The 21604-nt window shown below is 40.7% G+C and overlaps 1 protein-coding gene across 2 annotated transcripts in view; it reads right to left on the reverse strand.

Annotated features, from left to right (window-relative positions):
- Positions 1 to 21604, reverse strand: part of kcnh7 (potassium channel, voltage gated eag related subfamily H, member 7) — a 67016-nt gene that overhangs the window by 40531 nt on the left and 4881 nt on the right. For both annotated transcript variants that reach the window (XM_038716621.1, XM_038716612.1), the window contains exon 3: positions 1139 to 1294. In XM_038716621.1, coding sequence (XP_038572549.1) covers positions 1139 to 1294 — 156 coding nt within the window. The remainder of the gene's footprint in view (positions 1 to 1138; positions 1295 to 21604) is intronic.

Genomic DNA, 21604 nt, shown 5'->3' on the forward strand with positions numbered 1-21604 from the left:
GAGAGAGAGGGAGAGAGAGACCAGCACTGAGACTCGACCCTAAACAAATCTGGACCTCACCAGATTTGCAAGGACGCCCACGCCCACTTAGTTATTCAGATAGGCATGAAAAGACTTTAATTCAGAGAGGCCTGTTGCATCAGGGATTGCCATTGTGTTCAGGCTGAGCAATTAGTTCCCATAGAAAAGTGAAAAAAGTGAAAGAGGAAGGCCTCATCAGTGACACGTACACGCCTGCGCACACACATACGTTTATGCATGGTGTACGCACAGTCACGTAGTACAGAAACACACTGACAACACTTGCTTATATCCTCAACACACATCCTCACTCTTCACCACACACCCCATGAGGCAATGCAGCCTGTTAGGGGCCTCATCCAATTACAGTCATCTGGAGGTGACCTCTGGTCCTCCATACTGCTGCTTTATATGTCACAGACAGAAATTGGGGGGAAGAGAGAGACACAGAAGAGAGGGGAGGCATCAAGAGCATGTTGGAGAGCACCGCAGGGGAATGGCATTATACACTATTACACCGACAGCTCTGGGAAGCCGAGTGCTCTCCAGCACTGCTCCAGTAGTTCATCAGGCCATCCTGGCAGGCTATGAGCTATAATTGGGCCAGACCTTTGAGATGATGGCAGGCTAACGCATCAGTGTCTGCTAAACGCTAGTGTCAACATGCCAAAGGAGCTGTCTCGCAGGGACTTCCGGCACGGCACTACTGCAAGTACAAGTGAATGCACAAGCTGGAGCTCGCTACAAGTTATGTCAGTCGCTTTATAGCATCTACACAGCATTATAGCATCTAGCAGGGCATGCAAAATGAATATTAGGGTCATGTCAAGTTGTTAAGATAGAAATTGATGTGGATGTGGGAAAAGGTTACAAGTAAAAGGTCATGACTGGCTGTTACATTACTATCAATCCTTTCCTTCCTCCTTGCTCTTCCAATCCTAACCTGTGACGTCTTCCACTGGTGAATATGCAGAACATGTGAAAAAGGAAATGTTCCACCTTTTTTAAATGCAATATTTGTAACTATATTTACTGCATGGCACCAACAGGACCAGGTTTAGCTTCCACTAAACTCTTTCTAGTCAGCCTTTTGTTTGTTTTTTTTAACTTTACTCACGTTGGTCAGCTTTGGATGGCGAGGTGTGGTTGAGTTTCTCCAGTGAGTCACTGCTGCCTTCGTTTAGGATGTAATCGAAGTTAAGGATGAACATCATGACGACTCCCTCCTCGTTCTTCACAGGGATGATATGGGTGGCGCACAGGAAGTTTGAACCTAACCAACAGGAAATTAAATCAAGGTTAGAAATGGGTAATAAACTTTTATGTTTGATGAACTTGGCACATGTCTCACTGCAATCAGTTAGAATCCTGAAATTATGACCCACAGTAGTCTAAAAGGCAAGCTCGCTTGATTAAAATTCATAACTTAATTATTTTATGTGCAAAACAAAATAGTAAAACCCCATCAAAGACTCAAAGTAACAGCTTTTCAGCTAAAGTACAGTTTGACCCCGGAGCTTTCCATTAACACTCTTTGACATTCAAACATCTTATTCCAGATAAAGCTGTGTGTGCGGAAAGGCTTGGGAGAGAAATGAGGGTGAAAAGGTCAAGAGATCCACTGAGAGGAAAGCCTCTGGAGCTAAATTATTTCATAAATCCAGACGGTCCTGCTACTGCGTACCGCACAGTTCAGTACAGTCAAATACAGTGCAAACATCCATTCCCCTCAAGTTAACATCCATGTCTTATCCAATTACTTCCATACAGTGACATCCAAATTAATGTAACATGAATAAAAAGACACACACACACACACACACACACAAAAATATAGCAACCATTCTCACAATTCGGTCTGGGGAAAAAATGAATGAATTGCTCTCAGTTCTTAAACCCCAATTATAGAGTTGCTGATGGCTCCGCAGTGGGAGGTAAATTTAATGCAACCCTGCTCGTCGCTAATGCCTCATGTCTAAAATGTTCCTCATTTATCAAAAAAAAGGTCAACAGAGATGGATCACTGTTACACACAAACAAAGAAGTTTAGGCTTGAATGGTGTTATCTCTGGTTGCCAGCATTGGCTAGATGGGATGTATAGAAGCTATGACCAGGGTAACTGGTGTAGAAAATGAAATGTATAACTATTAAGTTTTAAATAATAAATGTGGAAGATGCTCTCCCTCACATTAGGCTTCAAGTCCTGCTGTCACCAGTAGACTATTTATAGCTCACCCAGCAGGCACCCAGCCTACAGCTTTTCTTTTCTGGGGGAATACAGAGACACAGACACACTGCTGCACAAGCACACTCAACAAAAATGCGAAAAATGCATGCCAGTGCACGCGCCCCTCCCCCCGAAACAAATTAATTGCAGAATTCCTGTCATTTTTTCTCATAACGTATCGATAGGCTCCAAAACTGTATTGTGCAGCAAGATTATAAACCAACTGCTTCACCAGACTGGGGTTTGATTTATGTATTAGGGAGCCCTGATTGCGCTGGGCTAAGCAGTAACTTGCCCCTAATAGTACATCAGTGTCACCGTGAGTGAATGGAGTCATTAATTTCTGTCAAAGGGGGGGTGGTGGCATTATCATGCCACTTCTGCCTTTACTGAGAACATGCAGAAGAAGCCACTATCCCAGACGGAGGTGGCTCTTTGCTTTAATGGTTTTCAGGAAACATTATGGATGTACTTTCACTAAAGGGAATATGCACTGTATGCAGCAAGGACAGGGGGCCATGAGTATTAGTGGAAGTTAATGGATTTAACAGGAACAGAAAAGGGCTCTCAAGTTTTATATACTTATACAAGTCTAATATTGACAAATTATACAATTTAACCCTAACTAACTATTTTTAATTATTGTATTTTACAACAAAAGATGTTGTGAATAATAAAATGTGTTAGCTTTTGTGTCAGTGTTGCACCCTTCAGATATAAATGTCTGAGAGAAAAACAGAATGGAAAATAATGACCGATTTGCAGCCTTAGTATAAATGTGTCCGTTTTATCTCCTTAAGCACAAGGAGCAGCAATGATTCATTTTGTTTCCAAATTAAAATTGAAACGATCATGTCTATCTCCATGGAAACAAGTGAGCGCTCCAGAGAAAAAACAAACTTCCTGTGCCAAGTTGGATATTAGTATCATTCGTCTCCAGCACAAAGCAACTTCAAGATGTTTCTCAAATGAAATGACATCATCTGTATTCCACTGCAGACATCTGTGAGGAGAACGCTGAGAACAAAGTGAGAGAAATTTACCTTTCAAAATAGCCAGGTTTTCAACTTGTAAAGTTACATTTCAAGTGAGTAAAGTTTAAACATTAGTTACACAAGATGAGACAGTTTACGACCTCTTTTGCAGTATAGCCACCATCATACAGCAGCATCAGGGACCATTTATCCTGTAGCAATGCTAGCAGGTTCTGTACAAACGAGGAAAAAAGCTTTAGCTAATGAGGCTAAATTCATGACGATTGAATGTCTCCCCTGTGGTTGAACTGAAGAGGAACAAACTGCAAAGCCAATTCTGCCAAAGTAGAGGACCTGGACACTCATTAGCATGTTCATCAAAAACAGGTGTGGAAACATAGGCCCACACACGCACGTACATTATTCAAGGACAATTTTTTCCACTCCGTTATTATACACACACCCGAAATACACACACATGCACTAACACGACCAATACTGCCCATTAATGTATGTAGAGGTGTCAAGAGGGGCTGCCACGTAGTCTGTGCCCCGAGCAGTTTGGGGTTCAGGGCCTTGCTCGTGGCAGTGCCCAGGAGGTGAACTGGCACCTCTCCAGCTACCAGTCTACACTCCATATGACTGGTCCATGCTAGACTCGAACAGGCAACCATCCGGATCCCAAGCCAAACCCCCACGGACTGAGCTCCCGCCGCTCAGTGCTTAGTGTAACCTCGGGAGGGCATGTAACCCCAGCTTTGTAAAGCAGTGTGTGTGTGTTTTGTGTGTGCATGTATAGGAGCAACTCTATAGGCATTTATAATTCATTGGAGCCAAGTATTATGTTCTAGAAAACGTAAAGGTTTAGGCCAGGGGTTTTCAAAGTCTGAGACTGTGGGCCTCTACTCAGACAAAGCTTGGGAGACGACCCCCTCCCCAGACACTCAACATGTGAGCCAAAATAGCCTAATATTACGGTTTGACATAACTTCCGACTACAACAAGTAGTTTTAATAAAAAAAAAAAAATGTCTGTCCTACAGCATTTATTAGTTTCTAACTCTGATGGAGGGGGGGGGCAGTTCCCAAAAACTACTGTATCTCTGAACAAACGAACACACACACACTTCAATGAGTAATGGGATATTTTCTCACTTCCATTCACTGAGCCTCCCCTGAAAATGTTTGGAGCCCCCCCTAGGGAGGACCGCCTCACATTTAGAAAACCCCTGGTTTAGGCGATATAAGAATGAGACTTGATGGTTATGTGCTCAAAATCGACACACATAAGAAAAGTGCTCCCAGAATCGGCTGACAAAATCCCTAATTCAACTATTCAGGCTGTGAAGAGTAGGTGTGTGGATACATACATTATTTCCCATTTGACTCATTATCATTATTGGCTGTTTGTTCATCCTGATGTTAATCTATGTTTTTTGTTTATGCATGTGCTGCATTGATTTTTACACCATGTCATGCACTTGCAAGATACATTTGAATCTGTACAGAGATGCATGAGGGAGTTTTTATGTCAGAGTGGGGTATGGGCTACTGCATGTGGGTTTGACAATTTGGGGATGACAAGAGAGATAAGTGTTGGTTTGTGTGTGTGTTCTCAGTATTAACCTCCACTTTGACCTGCACGTCTGTCCATTTTCGATTTTTGAATCTGCATTTAAATGTAAAAAAAGCCAATATCTACTTGCGCCGTTAGCTGTCGGAGTGTGCTCATTTCATTTTCCATTACTCTCAAAGACATACATTAGTGTGTGATGAGGCACAACAGAATAAAACCATTATGACGCAAAATAAATCTGTTAATACGATTTATTTTCCATGTGCCTCTCTTTCCCCTCCATTTCCCATTAGCGCTTTTTTTAAACTCAGTATCTACCTCATCGCTCTTCTCTAACATTTTCTCTCCATGTCCTTGTCCGTCTATCACTCTTCCTTCACTGTTATTAAATCCACCCAAGTCCTCATTTGTTTTCTTTTTCCGTTTTCTCACAATCACCGGTTCTCCCTTCAGCCGAAGTGTGCCTCGCTCTCTCGCTCCCTATCTGCGTAGGTCGCTCTCCCTGAGAAATGAGATAGCTGCCTAGGTTCTCTGCAGGAAGGCCACCTGACGTGTTATAAGTGGACAGATCAAACAGATCCCCGGTGCTGCTGCCGATGCAAATTTCTGCCTGTCTGCCTGCATATTCTGCCTCAGTGGAGGGTCAAAGGCAAACACGCACGCACCTCCCGCAAACAGAAATAACATTTACATTTCTCAGTTGCACATTGGCATAGAGACAGACAGCCATGCACACAGGCACGCACACACTCTAATGATCTCAGTTCAGCACACTCCTAACCAGGCAGAGACAGACACTGGCTCTCACACACACAAACACAGTGACTCACACGCAGCCTGCCGGCAGCATTAATTAGCAGAATGTTCTCTGTCCAACTAAATCTAATAAGCAGGCAATGGAGCTGGTTTACATGGTGCAGTGTAATGAGAGAACGCACCTTTTGAAAGGCACTAAAAGAGCTTTAGTCAAAGTATCTCTGACCTGAATATTCATAGGGAGCTGCAATGCAAAACATAGTTAAGCATCCTAATAATATGATCCATTAGGTGCCATCTCTAAAAATTGCTCATCCGTCTTAAAAACAAAACAGCATGACTCAGCATTCTTCTTCCCAAACTCAAATCTACAGTCATGGATGGATGGACTAAAACACAAACAAAATCTTTTCCTCTCTGGTCTCTAATCCTCCGAGGAGAGCGAAGAGGAAAGTGCTGACGTGCAGTTTTCCAGAGAGGCAAAACAATCTCAAACTTTCGCAAGGTGAAAGTGAGTTGATAAACACAAAACTGCCAATCATCCATAAACTTCACAAAACCACTGGGCCAAACCAGAGTGAATGCTATATATAACAGCCTGATAAGTCTACTGCGTTGCTGGCGCTTTATTGCACTCGCCCAGTGTGTCAAAGTCAAGCCATAAGCCTTAAGCCTGAGGGGAAACGTGAGTCTTATCAATTTAAACATTTTCCACTCGACTTCATTTCCTCCCTGACGCGGTGCAGCCTACCTGGATTAATAGGGCTACCTAGTAATCTGTTGTTACACAGATGGCTCGGCAGGATGACAGCACAGTGTGGTACCAAGTGCATACACAGAATATGACAAATCACAGCGTGCTGAAGGGCTCTTTAAGGTTTCCAGACCAAAGCCACATTGTTTGTCATCTCTGTTGAACACACCACTAACTCCGGTACTGTGGGGATTCACTTTTAACTCTGATAAACCAAAAGATCAAAAAGGCAGTTCCACACGCAAAGTCACCTCCACGCCAGTTTGTTTTGGACAGGATGTCTCTCTAATAAACTACTTGGATGACTGGTCCAACCAAAGACATTAGTCATGGAATAAACACAATTACATGCGCGGGCAGATGGATAAATGTGGCTACTCATCCAAAACATACTGGAGAAAGGCTGATATTCTGCATAACACACGCAATGAAGGTGACTTTTTATAGAATCTCTTTTTGACCTTGGGGTTTGGACTGAAAGCAGCACCACTGTTGGACATCAGGAGAAAGTTCAGATGAGGACATTCTTATATTGCACTGATACACCACTGACCAACTGTTCCCACAGAGATGGGCCTTCATCCAGCACAACACACAACTATGAAATTACCTCCCAGTTCACCTCACTCCACTCACCATGTGTGTTTTGCCACCTCCCCATTCTTTTCTGAAAATTATAACCTTGATGGTGTAATTAATATATCAGTTCAACCTCATTTTAAGCTTGAGGGCTCACTACTCCTCTGTGGTTACGTTGATACACTCCTCTCACATTTTCTTCTCACTTTCATTTTACTGAAAGCGAGCAGTGATGTGTTAGTTTTGTTTTTTGAAGATTAGGTGGGGGGGGGTTAACTCAGCAGGTTTGCTGCAAACTTTCAAAATATAAACTAAGATCCTCCATACCTTTATATGACTGTAAACCATTTATGTTTAGATTTAAAGACCATTTAAGTACCTTGTTGGAATTCTTAAAATTACATAAAGCTCTTCTCAGTTCTTGAAAAAAAAAAAAAAAAAAACCCACACAATCTATAAATATGGAAACGTGTCTCATTTCTAAAGTTAAACTGCTAGACATTATATGTCTCCTGGCTCTCTGAATAGTCTATTCTCAGTGTCAGTGACCTGGAGTCTTTGAGTTTCCACTTCACACTTGAGCATGAATGGCTCTGAGCCTATGCACACACATTTGGGTCCAAACTAACCCTTATACAGTCTATGCCCTATGTCACAAAACTATGCTAGTACAGGTCTTAAATTCAGATTTAAAGGTGAGCAGAGAGAAAACTTTCCCCCCTACAGAAGATGAATGGGAATGAACACTGAGGTTTTTTTTGTTTAAAAAAAAAAAAAAAAAAAAAAAAAAAAAAAAAAAAAACAACCTACAGTGATCTTAACACGCGGCCATACAGTCAAGTAACTATAAGAAAAACACAACAAGTATTACCAGAACAATCTACTTAAAAGTAGAGCGGCAACTATTAGCAGATAATCGATCAAAAGAAAAAAAAATATATATAAAAAGAGTGGGCAACTGTTTTAATCATTTACATTTCATGGTCCCAAGTTCTCAAATGTGAGAATGTGTAACTTTTGTTAGTCTGACAAAACAAGACATCTGATGATGTAACATTGTGCTTCAGGAAAACTGTGATGGCTATTTTTCCCCTTTATGATATTTTATAAACCCAGTACCCTGTAACTACAGCTGTTAAATAAATATAGTGGAGGGAAAAAAAGTACAATGTTTCCCTGTTGAATATATAGAGGGCTAGACGTAATAAAGTAGTATACAATGAAAATGCTTTACATACATTTTACAGTACTTCAATGTACTTAGTTATTTTCCATCTGGCTACCAGTCCCAAGTGTAGTAAATCCAGAACAAATGTCAGTTTAGGACAGAGAGGAGAGGACAGATCATTTTGAACAATGTGAGTGAGGTATCCCTCTAAAGTTCTGTTCTATTTTTATTTATAATTAGTGAACAAATAGAAATTATTGAGTGTGAAAGTGTTTGCTCTTAGACGGTGCAGTGAAAAGAGTTCTAGTTTCAAGATGCTGGAAATTTCATTAGATTCTATTTCCACTATCAATAATTAAGACAATGCAGTTCAACGCGCGCTTGTTCACAGTGGCAGGGTAGCAAGAGAGCAGCGCACACACATTGTTCAGTAAGCGTGGTTAAAATGCACATGGACAATATTTCTTCAACCCGATCAAAAATCATAAGAGATTCCAACTTAACTGTTGTAACATAGACGCTAAATAAAGCGATCTGATAAGATGTGTTTACATGCCCCAAAGCATTCACATCAGAATACAGTTTTTTTTGACATGCACAAAGTGGTTCCGCCCACTCTGAGGTGTCTAATATGCCGAAAATATAAAAGAAGAACAGAGAATATTTCTGTAGGCTGCATTCACATGGATTCAGGCAGCTGGTAGAGCAGGACAGTAAAATTATGTGAGGCCGGCAGAGGATACCAGCAACAGTAATGGTAGACGGCATTACCATCCAAAATTATAACTTTCTGTTGTCCTCTGGCGGAATTTACAACCGGATGTTACCTGCCTCCCTCACATGAGGAGAAAACAAACAATATACATTAACAAATACATTATATGAGCTGAGAGCTTGAAATCGTACTCAGATATTACAAGAAGGCTGACATATGGCAGACAATCAGCATGGAGCTGGGTGGAATACGGATTAAACGTGGTGAAGAAGTATTGTGAGCCAGGTTCATGTGTGATGAAGACGTTTTGGAGACTGATGAAGACAGATACAGTGTCAGCCCACAACATGTGAACACATCGAATGCAAACACCAAATCAGCAAAACATCTTTGGGTCCGTTTTATGTTTCTATCTTCCCCATAGTTTCAGTAGTTTTTTCTATTAGGTCATCTTTAGCTGGCTTTAAGCTAGAACGAATCTTTCTGATGTTTATTCTCCAATGCTACATAATATTGTTATCTATTACTATCCATGAATTGCACTCTAATCTGTGGAGCCAGTAAAATCTTGTAAACATTCTTCTAAGACTTGTCAGATTCCCAGAGAACACATATCCGATAGCCTGACGCCTTAGCTACTGTGTCTACTTAACCAGTCTAACTGTTGCCTCCCTAACAAGGACAGTTACATGAGAGAGATTACTAAAGCTGGAAGGTCAGTGAACACTTGTGGGATCAGCTACTGACTCCAAGCTTGTTACATCATGACATCACCCCACGACCTTGTTACATCAATTAAGCCCCCCTAAGAAATGTTCTTTCACAAAGCATTTATGTTATAAAATGCAGATTATCAAAAAAGGTTTCTTCCTCCTCTCTCAACTCATTTAAAAAATTCTTCACTTCAGATCAGGCCAATCTCTTCCAACTGAGGTGGTTACATGGGGAGTTTTTATTCTGATTGGGCCATTATTCTGATTCTTAGTGGAATATGAGGGTCCGTGTAAATGCAGCTAGTGATTGCGCGATAGTGGCATATGGGAATCTTTATAGCCCTCATTTGGAGAGAGAGCTGCCAAAAGTATTGCAGTCAAAATCATTTTAACTTGCAGCTAATTTTGCCTTTTGCCCTGGCCTAATAGACATGGTGTGTGTATGTGTGTGTCCATGCAAGTGAGTGACACTGTGAGCAGAGCCTCCAGCAGCAGGGAGCTGTTGGTTGGTGCGACACTGCTTGAGGGGTTATGGTGACAGCTCCCTCCTTGTTTCTCTTCCTCTCTAAAACTTAGCAGGAGCCTCTTCACCTTGGCACTGTTAATTGTCATCAAATCATCTTATCCAGGTTGCACCCTGACCCTGCATCCGCATGTCTCTGCTGCTCTATTATTTCCCCCTGTTTGACTTTACATCAGAAGCAGAACAAAACATCATCTTGTGAATGATCACGCCGTGTAGCAGAACGCACACCTAACAAGCCACTGTATCTGGTGTTGAATCTTGAAAATGAGATAAAGTTATTTGTTTACAATCAAAAATCTACTTGTTGTAGGCATAAGATAAGAAGGAATCCCCTTGTCTTACTGCTGGATCATTCGGGTGGAGAAAACAGAAGTTAAATGAGAACTGACTGTCCTTCAGAGGGAGGAAGGCTTATTTTTGCCTTCCATTCTGAGGAAATGTGATCCCTTCCCCTCTTCTCCCCCGGGAACATAGAGTTGGACTAAGCGCTGTTTAACACGGATGCCAGCTCTCAAATCCAGGACGGGGAGTGCTACATTATCACCGGGGATACAGTGTCATCAGCGGTGGTTGCCTGGTGGTTCGAGACACTGTTCCGTAACCCAGAGGTCACATGTCAAATCACTGCAACACAGAAATTTGTCCATCAATGTCTAGAAGCTAACACACCAAGCACCCATTTGATCCATCACTGTAACTGTAGGAATACATCACCTGCTTCACTACTACAAGTACAAAAAGATGTCATGGAAAGAAAATAAATAATTGTTTACTTTAAGTGACCCACTAATCCCATGCTCTAGAAGTTATTGCTCACATGGCCTAATTTAGAGTTCAACATCATACCTCTACATAGTAATGGTAAATGGTCTGTACTTTTATAGCGCCCTTCCTACGCTTTCTGACCGCTTTATATTCAGTATCTTGCCCAAGGACACTTTAACACGCAGACTAGGGGAGCCAGGGACCTTCTGATAAGTGGACAACCGCTCTAGCCCCTCAGCCACAGCCGTTACAGGACTCTACTCAGTACTTCTACATTGCCTTGACAAATAACACTTTATGAAATAAAGTGAATTAATTTCCCTTTGATGTGTCAAATATGAGCACAGTTTCCAATACAAAAATTAAACAAAAATGTAATATAACTGCTATTGCATCGGTTACAAGAACTGAATTTAATTATAGAAAATCGGTTATGGATCAAAAATATCATTGCATCTCTACTCTCATGGGTCATTGTGCAGTTGCCTTGACTGAACGGATGGGACCTGTGGGTGTTATACAGCGATACACTGCAGCCTTTTCAGGATGTGGAGGCAGCCAATAGTGCCTGCACTAGAAAACTAGATCAACGTGGAGAATACAGGATGAGGGGGATCCAGGCATTTACTCTTCGCACGTTGTGGCCGGATGATGTCAGTGTATAATGACTTTGAACAGGACTTGATAATGTTGGAAAGAGAGTCTATTATTTAGGGAGACAGTCCTTTAAATAGAAGATCACATATTTGAGTCACACAAACCTCAAGGTCACTGCGTTCCATCATCCATGGGTGAGACACTTCCCATTACCTGAGTGTAAGTTGCATGAGGTAAGAGTCCGCTAAATGATCAGATGACAAGATATTCGGGTGCACTCAAAGTGAGGCAAGGATTTAATATCTTCAGAAGGGTTTTAATTTCACTCTGACATCATTAATTAATTTAAAATCAGTTAGCTAAATTAGTTTTTAAAGAAAATGTAGCTTCTGGTGTAGTGCATTTAATCATTTGAATATCAATACATGTAACAGTGTGGAATGCAACCAAATTGAATATCCTGGAACAGGTCTGGATCTTATACACAGACATTCAATGCAAACTAAAGACTCTGCTTTAGAAGCATGAGTCAAACAGGAAAGTAAAATTCAAATCATTAATGTCTGTACTTGATTGTGAGGATCTTGTTTATATTCATGCCTAAACTCCCAGTCTTGAAGTCGCTGGATTCAATACATAAAGCTGCTATTTATTCCATGCTAGCTATCTGATGTGTTATTGTGCAGTGCTGTTTACTATGCACATACTGTATCACTACCATGTTATCTAAGTATCAGCTGCCAACCTCATGGTGAGTATGAGTGTAAATGGAGACTTCAGAATTAAGCTTGGCCAAACCAGATTGCAGTTACACTTTAAGCTTTTGTTCCAAGCTTTTAAATTTTAGCAATGGGAACTAATTGCTTGAAATGTGATTGTATTCACTAGGGCCACTTTATGATATTTGGGATCTTTTATTTACCTTTGTAGTGTTATTCTTATCCATGGTAAAAAGCAAAAAAAAATAAATAAAGGCTTGTTCTCAGCGTATCGCCCCTGTTTATAGAAAGGTTGAAATCCCATTATGCCTGTAAGTAAAACACATTGTACTTTTTCTTGACTTTCTACATCAGATTTGTGATGGTGAGTGAGGAGATAATCTAAGGTCATGCAGAAAGTCCTAAGCAATCCATCGAATACAACAATGCCTTGTGTAGCACGCATTAACAGGAATAATCTGAAGCTTTTGGGCACCATGCAGTGTTACTGCAAAAGGTTATCTGGGAAATCATGGTGGGTGATGGAAGGCTCTGCGGACTCTGTCAAACAGCAAGCTGTGAGATGGTGCCATAAATACACTGTTTATCATTATGAATGTGGGGAAAAAAAATGTCAGACTTGACAGATGGTGCAGCAAACAAGATACCACAAAGTGACTTGATGGGACACGTTGGAAGCCAAAAGTAAATTTTTATACAACTATGACTATTTGAACCCTTCAAAAACACATGTCTACTTGTTTTTTATATGCTAAACATATTCCAGATTTGTGTGCGTCTCTGGCCTATTGTGGTCCTGGTCAGACAGCACAAACCGAACATGCCCAGAAAACTGAAATAATTTAAAATCGGATAAAAACTACATTTTAGCTGTGCACATATTTGGAATACAAACATGCACTTGTGACAATCTCTACTAGTACTGACTATTTGGTCACATGGTGCTTTACTATTCACGCTCAGTAATGGTACACCTGGACTGTACTTCAATAACCCTTAAAGACAGACGTCCTCGCCACATAGAATAGACACTCCTGTAGACACTACCTCATATTTATATATTGTATGTTTCCAATTTGTACCTAAATTTCTACCCAACTGTACCATATTTTTATGCTAAGTTTGATATTTTGTTTGACATGAACAGAGCATCGCCCCCCATCCTGCCAGAATACACTCCCACTGAGTTTGAAATCCAACAAGCACAAGATGACAAAAATAGAGAAGAAATAACGCTGTTGGGCGAGTTTGTTTTAAGACTTTGCTTTAACGTTAAAATGTTTAAGGTTTCAAATTATTAGAGTATCTATAAAGGAGCTGTATTTTTAATTATTATGTTTCTCTTTTGTTTGTCCTAATTAAATGATGTTGCATGCGTTTCTGTAAGAATGACTGCATGGTTTGCTCTGTGTATATAGCATATGATTTGGTGATTATAAAGGATTATCTTGAATGTGACACGTTGCTAAAAACATTTCACAGAGGTCCGCGTCAGACCAGGACATCTGTCGGATTATTTAAGGAGATATAGCAACATTACATTAAGCTGCTCATCTAGAAGAAAGCTGAAGAATATATACTGTACACATAAACCTCTGTAGAATAACTAAGAGGCCTGATGATTATGCTAAGGACATATTTTTACATTGCTGGAACACCAACGGAGGACAGCCATGAGACAGCCAAGTAATGTCCTGGATGTCTGTTCAGCTCTTTTTTTTTTTTTTGAGACGTTATAAACGTCTTGCAGGGGCAGTCATACAATGTCGCAATGTTTGCTGGGAAAGATGCCTGGCTCGATCTTTAAGAGGGTGACAATGTAGCTGTGAATACTCCGACGGCCAATACAAGCATATGTTTTTCAATCAAATACACGCATACACTATTAATATTATTTGGACTAGATCAAACAACATAAAGCTTAGCCTATGTTCAGTCAGCTCAGTCTCTGAAAATTAGACGAGAGGGCATGACAAATACAAGCAAAAGCAATCACAGCATCACTGGGACACACTGGGTGATCCTGTAAATGCTGAAACAAATTCGATTAAAGAACACTGTAAAAGCACGACAGACTCCAGGGTCCTGTCAGCCTTGTCTTGTCGCAGCACTGAAATACTAAATTACTTTTGTGAAATTGTCAAGAAATCATCAATCCGTACATCGTCAGAACAATATGAGCCCTGGTGTGTTTCAGCTGAACAGAATGCATGAGGAGGACTCAAAGACAAATCAGAAGCTTTAGAGAAATGTCAGATTTGGACCATCGTGGTCCAACGCCTTGATAATCTGTGGATGTCAGGTTTTGTTGAGTGTATGACTAGCTGTGGTGAAACAGGCCAGTGGCCGTAGGCTGTCCCCTCAGAATCTACGCGATTGCTGATTCAATCTCCATCAAAGTGACTCTGCAGGCGCTGCAGAGAGCTGATCCCTGGCTGGCATTTAGTCGGGGGGCTTCCAAAACTGGGAAAGTTCATGAACATAGACTTCTACTTAATTGTGCTGGTTGAAATAATGTCATCCGTTTCAAAGGGTCAGACACGGACTGCTGCCGGGCATGAAGACACTACAGTAACAACAACATATAAATGACCTTGCTAAGCACTGGGTCTGCCACTATGCTGAGAATGAGGACACAAAACTCAAATAAAGCAACATATCTTGGAGAGAAAAATGTAGATAAAAATAATAATTCCACAAATACCTCTAGAAAATGACCAAATGTTAAACACCGCCCACATGAATGAAAACAATCAGGCGTGATCTGATGAATGAAAGAGCACATAAAAAATGAATGGCAATTCATTCACAGATGTGCAAGTATCCAATCTGTGAATGAGAAAAAAGCAGGGATCACGGTCTGACATATGAGTGGCTGAGCGAGTGGGGGGGTGGATTTGTTAACATAAAAAAAAGGAAAAACAACACACACACACACACACACACACACACACACACACACACACACACCCCCCACTGTATGATCTAGGAAAATAATCTTTCTTGCTAACATCCAGCTCATCATTTCGGATACCGGCTGGGTGAAAGGTATCCGAGACAAACGTAGGGAGCTGTCTGCTGTACAGTTGTGGAGGTTGGGTGTTCATAAGGCAAGAATGAGGAGAGACAAGGGGGAGGGGGAGCTGCAAAGCAAAGTGTTTGAGCAGGTGGGGGAGGGGGCTATGAGACTGTTTACTGTCTGTTTGCTGTAATACCATCACATAATGGCAGCGCGTGTGCTTAATCCATAGATCTAACATCAGAGTGACCTATATTTATTCACTGGCATGGTGCCTGCACACCATGGCTGTGAAATAGATTTCATAAGTACAAGCTTAAACTAATATATGTGGTTGGTTGATACTGGCAATCATAAAATGCTGTACATAGACAGCTCAAAGTGATAACCCTGCCTAACAAAGCTGTCTTAAAGCAGAAAATATGCATTCTTAGATACACAATTAAACAAAACAGCGTAATGTATAGTTATTACAAAATCTCAAATTTCAGGCTAAAATGTCAGCATCAAGTGTCAGACCCATTTTAAGTATTGGTTTTTAAATTAGAGGCAAAAACTGAGAGGACTTAACTTACATTGCATTTTAACTACAGTAAAGAGAGATTGATGATGATTTCTTCAGATTTTAAATAGTGGGTATAGTGACTGTATGTCCTATACTTAGCCGCTACTTGTTGCTAATTGAATTATTGTTTCTAATGATGTCAAGATCAGTGACTGTAAAGAAGACCTTGACAGGAAAGCAATGGGTTATTGATCCAAATTACCTTGTTAAAGATGAGTTCAAGGTTTCACAAGTTTCAATAAAAACCAATTAAAACAGAAGTAATTTATTTGTCTGGGAACATAGATACGACAAATTCAAGTCACTGAAGGTGCAGCAATTTCATTAAATATTCAAACTGTAAATATGTACAGCTGTGATTTTGGGGGGGGGGGGGGGGGGGGGTTCAGTGTAAATTGATGAATCGGGTCAAAAATGCTTCTACACTTTTACAGTAGGAACTCATTTAAGATAGGCATGAATTTAAATGATCGTCCCTTACAGTGTCAAAGCAGATTACATCATTCTGCATTACAGTGCACGAGATCCTGTTGTTCTTATACTGGGTGCGTCTATAAACATGTGAAGTCAGTAAGGCTATACACCAGCGTCACCAAGTCAAATTCCTCGACATGAACTGTACTTGGCAAATGACTGACTCAGATTCTGCTTTTGATGGCAGTTCCAGGATTGTGTGAGGTCCCAGTAGCCTGGTGTGTTCTCCAACTGTGAGACCCAAAGGCAGACATGTCAGGTTGAATTCGAGAGTTGCAGTGATATATTGTAGCTCTTTCAGTTGCCAGGACAACACTATTCTGTACTCCCCCCCCCCCCCCCCCGAGATGGGGAAGTGAGGGTGTGACAGAAGAGGAAATTCATCTGAATAGTGATGGGAAAAGTACAGCAGGGGCATGTGTCTACTTTACTCCACTTTGTCCTTTTAAAGCACTCAAGTTTATTATGGAAACAACCACGGAGAGTAACTACAAATCTGCTTTACTTGTAAACGAGCAATCTGTAGTCCTGGAGCGTCTTCTTCTTACTGGCAACCCCGAGAAGCCATTGAAGAGACTCGTTATAAATGAGATCCACTGTGAGGCATGAACATAGAGGAAATCGAAGCCCTTGCTGCAACATGAATTTATCCATGTCACTTTACACTGATTGGGGGGGGGTACAGAGAATGAGAAATGATGAGCCAACTGGACAGCAACTCATTTATGGGTTTAGTCTATAGTGGCACTACGATAACGGACAACTTTTACAGTGGTTGCTCTCAAGCCACTGGACTGGATTCAAGAGGGTGTTCACGCAGTGCAAGAAGCCGTTTGATATTCAGCTGCACCTGATTTCTCTTTATGTTCCACCTTCATTTACACTCTCGCTCACTTCATCCCTCAGCCACACACGTCAAACTTAGTTTAGAATGAATTCTCCTTTCTACATCTCCACGCTCCGTCTCATTTAAGTGCCTAATTTTGTCTTTGCATCAACCCCCACTCTTTCCACCACTGCATCTGCGCTTCCCCTATCTTCCTTCCTGCATATGTCTATCACAGAGACAAGCTGTCCACTGTACACTTTCAACCTGAGAATGTGAAAGAGACTGCATGAACAGAATAAGAGCTTATCTTGTTTGCACAGCAGTGGATGTACAAGACTTGGTTTAAAAGGGAAAGGTTTCCATTCCGGTGTCACGCATCTTCAGTCATCATGTCAGGCTTCCTATGAGGCATCAGAGCCTCATTCACTAGTTATTTATTATTCTTAAGAGTGGTTCACACAACACATACACCCACCATGGTGGAGTTGCTTCTGCAGCATCTACACTGCAAGAACAATGTCCACCATAAAGCAGTCTAAACAAAAATTTCAGATTACAATATAAAAATACCATGTTTGTTTGAATTTTTGTATCTAGTATTTAAAATTCAATGTTTTAATATTCCATGGAGTTTCCACTTGCTTTCATTTTGCCTAAGTAACTTAAAGAGTTTCCAGGTGTTGGCGAAGAATACTGCATATGTGAAAGTTTGGAAAAAGATTATAAATAAAAGAATTCTGGGGGTGTAGAGACAAAGTACTGAGCTCACTGAGGCTACATTAGCTGCTACTAGCACAACACAGCCGAATCTCTGACCCAACTGTCAGCAGTTGCATTGTGGGTAGTGTAGGCGCCAGGTTTAACACAAGACCAAATAAAGCAAATCCTTTCACTGCTAAAGTAAGATATGGTTCAATAGGGATGGGGATCGAGACCCGGTTCCAAAATTTCTCAAAACCCGAAAATCAATAAAGGTTCGAGTTATCGATACGGCTATCGAGACTTGCTGGTCCTATGATGTAACGTTATGTCTCGAGCGTCAAATCTGATTCAATTTAAACGCAATGGATAAGAAAATCATCAGGCTGCAGTCTCTGCCTGCTCCCACACACACACCAGAGCGAGAGGCTGTGCCGTTGTGGTGGAATACGGTGAGGGTTAAGTTAGCTCCTGTAAGTACGTGCAATAAAACCTTTGCAAGTAAAAAGACAATACTTTATCAATACACCTGTCTGTAAGGTAACGCTAAACTTGTAGAAATGGTTAATTTAATCATCTCTGTCCTATGTCTGTCTATGATTGTACACTGAATATATTGTTATACATTGTTTGGTTCGATGAAATCTGGGCAATTTCAATGAGCATTTTTCATTATTAATTTTTCATCATAAAAAAAAAAAAAAAAGGTGAGGGGGGGGGGGGGGGGGTGACTTAATCCCAGTAAGCATCACTGAGCACAACTAACTTTAAATTTATCTACTGCCACATTTTCAGTTTCATTTGCTATTGCAAATGAGACCATTTACCGTGTAAGGAGCTTATGGATTTCTTCGGACACCAAGGACCCTGAGAGTCGGCTCTTTAGTATGGAAAGCAAGGCACTAAGATAATTCTACGGGAATCACTGAAAAGGAGAGGCAGACAGAGAAACTGCTGCTGAGTAAATGTGTGTGCTTCGTTGGTTAGAACAGTTTGTTTCCCCCCCCCCCCGTGATTTTTGAAGCTGTCATTAAGAAAAGGAGGTTTAATCTCTGCTTAATCTCTAACTTGGACAGCGCTGAATGCATTCTTTAAAAATAAAAGACTGCAGACTAAGAAGCATCAACTGCAGTAAAGCAATGTTAGGTCTGAAACAGGTTGTGCTTCTTGGCACAATTGCTTCCTTAATCATATTGCATTTGTTTTAGAAGAGATCATTTAATTGTGTAAATCAATTTCTCACCACTTTATATTTTATGTATAATTACACTGTGAAGGATTAGCATTTAAATAGGCCATGTGGCTATCTTTTACAAAGCCCTGCCAGAAGGAAACAACTCCAAATCTAAAATCTTACAATCTGGCAATATTCCAGTATTCACTGTAAGGCCACATAATGGAGCGACTGTAGAGAGCTAATTGAATGGAACGTGCTTAAGGTAGATTTTAGATCTTTTGCTCTCAGCTGCAGTTTGAACAAATGATGCTCTATATCACAGTCCGTCAGTAATCATTGATTTGTTAAATGACATATTTGGCTCCAACCTGATGTGTTAATCAATCAATATTGTCTTTATTGTCCACAGTGTGGAAATTTGACTTTGGCTTCACAGACAGATTAAAAACCACATCATTAAAAATTAAGTAAAACATACACAGTACAGACCATAACGGACAGGATTGTTCCATCCAGAAAGTGACCTCAATTCATTGCGGATCCATTCAAACTAAATGATGCAGTTTTCCTTGAGTGAAATTTTTTATAGCAACTTCAGATAGAACATCAGCAAGGTACCCTGTGCCGTTTAGCACAAAAATGACAAGTTTAAGTGGAATCATTTGGTCTGCAATAGTAAGTAACACTATCATTAATAAGATCATCACGTCAAGGACTATATATCTGTAAAGTGATCTGCTATACACATGTCTAATCTAAATCTTTTTGCACATTTGAAACAATGTGTCTTCTCACCATTTATGAATCAATTAATTTGTCCAGCATAAGAGTCTTTGCTTCTATGTGATAAGAATTTGGGGAAATTGCATCATTTGTCTTAAACACACTTCAAAGTGCGCAAAAGTGTTTCAAAAAACCCCACAAACATTCAGCGGGCGTACACACACACACACACACACACACACACACACACTCCCTCCCTCATGCACAAAGACTGCAGTAACCTCTTGTTCTCTCACACAAGCACCGGATTGCCCCCCCCCCCCCCCCCCCATTGGTTACAAATGGAAACAAAGACTAAAATGCATATGTGGGAGGATGACAGCAAAGCAAAACAGCCCTTATGCATCACTCTGTCTTTCCAGGTGCCGATAGCGCTTAGAACAGCCACATTTCAGAGAATATATGTGTTAATCATCAGGAATCTCTTTGTATTTATACTGGTGGGAAATAATATCTATGATCATGTTGAACATGAGTAATGGCAGTATGGGACAACACTTTAGGTCTAAATGTGAATGCGTCTCCTGACTTTAAGAAAATGCTCTTGAAGCAAGTGCAGTAAACAGATTTAGGATCCAAATGTCAAGCAGTAAAATAAATGTCTGCCACTTTAAAGGACAGCCACTTCTCCTATAGAGGTCATCGAGATATGTACAGTGGAAGGCAAAAGGACCAGTGGTTCTGCGAAGGCACAAATCATAAAGTATTAAGAATGTGCCAGAGATTGCGCTGACGAGCAGAATCTCCTTCACGGACTGTAAAGGACAGCAGGCGATACACGTTTATGCAGACCCTGGGCCACAGGATTAAAAAGAAGATTGCCTCACAGAAACCCCAATGGCCCACCACGAGGAGAGCAATCAGCTTGCCGCAATGACATTTCCCCTGGAATTCCAACACAGGAGACAACAGAGATAGGGGCTGGCAGCTGTGTGTGTGTGAGAGATAGGGACACAAGTCTAAAATTAAACTATTTCTTAATTGGCTGCAAACTGAAATCCTTCATTTTTAATTTAATTATCTTCTTTTTGCACATGGTTTTCATTCGTTTCAGCTAGCACTGCCTGAGTCATTTGACGTACTATTAGGATTTTTCCCACCCGAACTGCTTGCTCCTTACATTTCGATCACATTAAATTTGAGCAGTCCAAGATTATAAATGGTTACACACACTAAAAGTTTTTGATATACAATAACTAGACATATATATATATATATAAAAACACTGTACCGTCAGTGGGTTACATGATCACAAACTGGAAACAAAATCATGTCAAAGGATGGTCTACAGTGTGATTAATTGTACAGCCATACTTGCTTATTGGGGGAAAAAGGAGATTATAAGAGCAGTGTGCCTTGTTGAAACAGGTGTATGACCTTCCCTGGAGAAGCTCTGAGTCAGGTGAGAGGAAAACACTGAGGTAATTAGAGGCTCAGTATACTGAATGGTAATGAGGCCTTTTCCCTGTTGCAGGGTCCGACAGTCAGAGGCCCTCCAGCTTTATTTATTCAAGTCTCCAGTGGGCCAGGCAGGGGAGGAAGGGCTTTGGGCCGCCATTGATTTCCCCTCTCCAATGCACCTTTTTTGAAGATCAATGAAACATGAAGGTATTTGTGTCCTCATTAAAAACTGTTTGCTCAGCAGATCGATGCAGGCTGAACCCCCCAGCTTGGTTTGGCTCACAATGCACCAACCTGAGGCATCACACCTGTTATGGTCTAGATTAAAGTACTTAAATACTTTACCTTGCTAATAGCACAGTATAAAAATAATCCAATAGGACTGAATGTCCTTCATCCAAAACTTAAAGATAACTAAGTGACAAAATATTTACAAAAGTAAAAGCACATTAATAATCCTGAAGCTTGGTTTGCCTAATGTTGTCTGTTAATGTGTCTTATAGCCTGCAAAAAGCATTCGTTTGGTTCATTCGTTCAACGAATATTCCCAGGTGGTTTCTACACAAC

The sequence above is a fragment of the Micropterus salmoides genome, unplaced genomic scaffold (assembly GCF_014851395.1).
Source record: "Micropterus salmoides isolate LMB-PRFRI ecotype aquatic unplaced genomic scaffold, ASM1485139v1 Ms_hic_scaffold_1, whole genome shotgun sequence".
Classification (NCBI taxonomy): domain Eukaryota; kingdom Metazoa; phylum Chordata; class Actinopteri; order Centrarchiformes; family Centrarchidae; genus Micropterus; species Micropterus salmoides.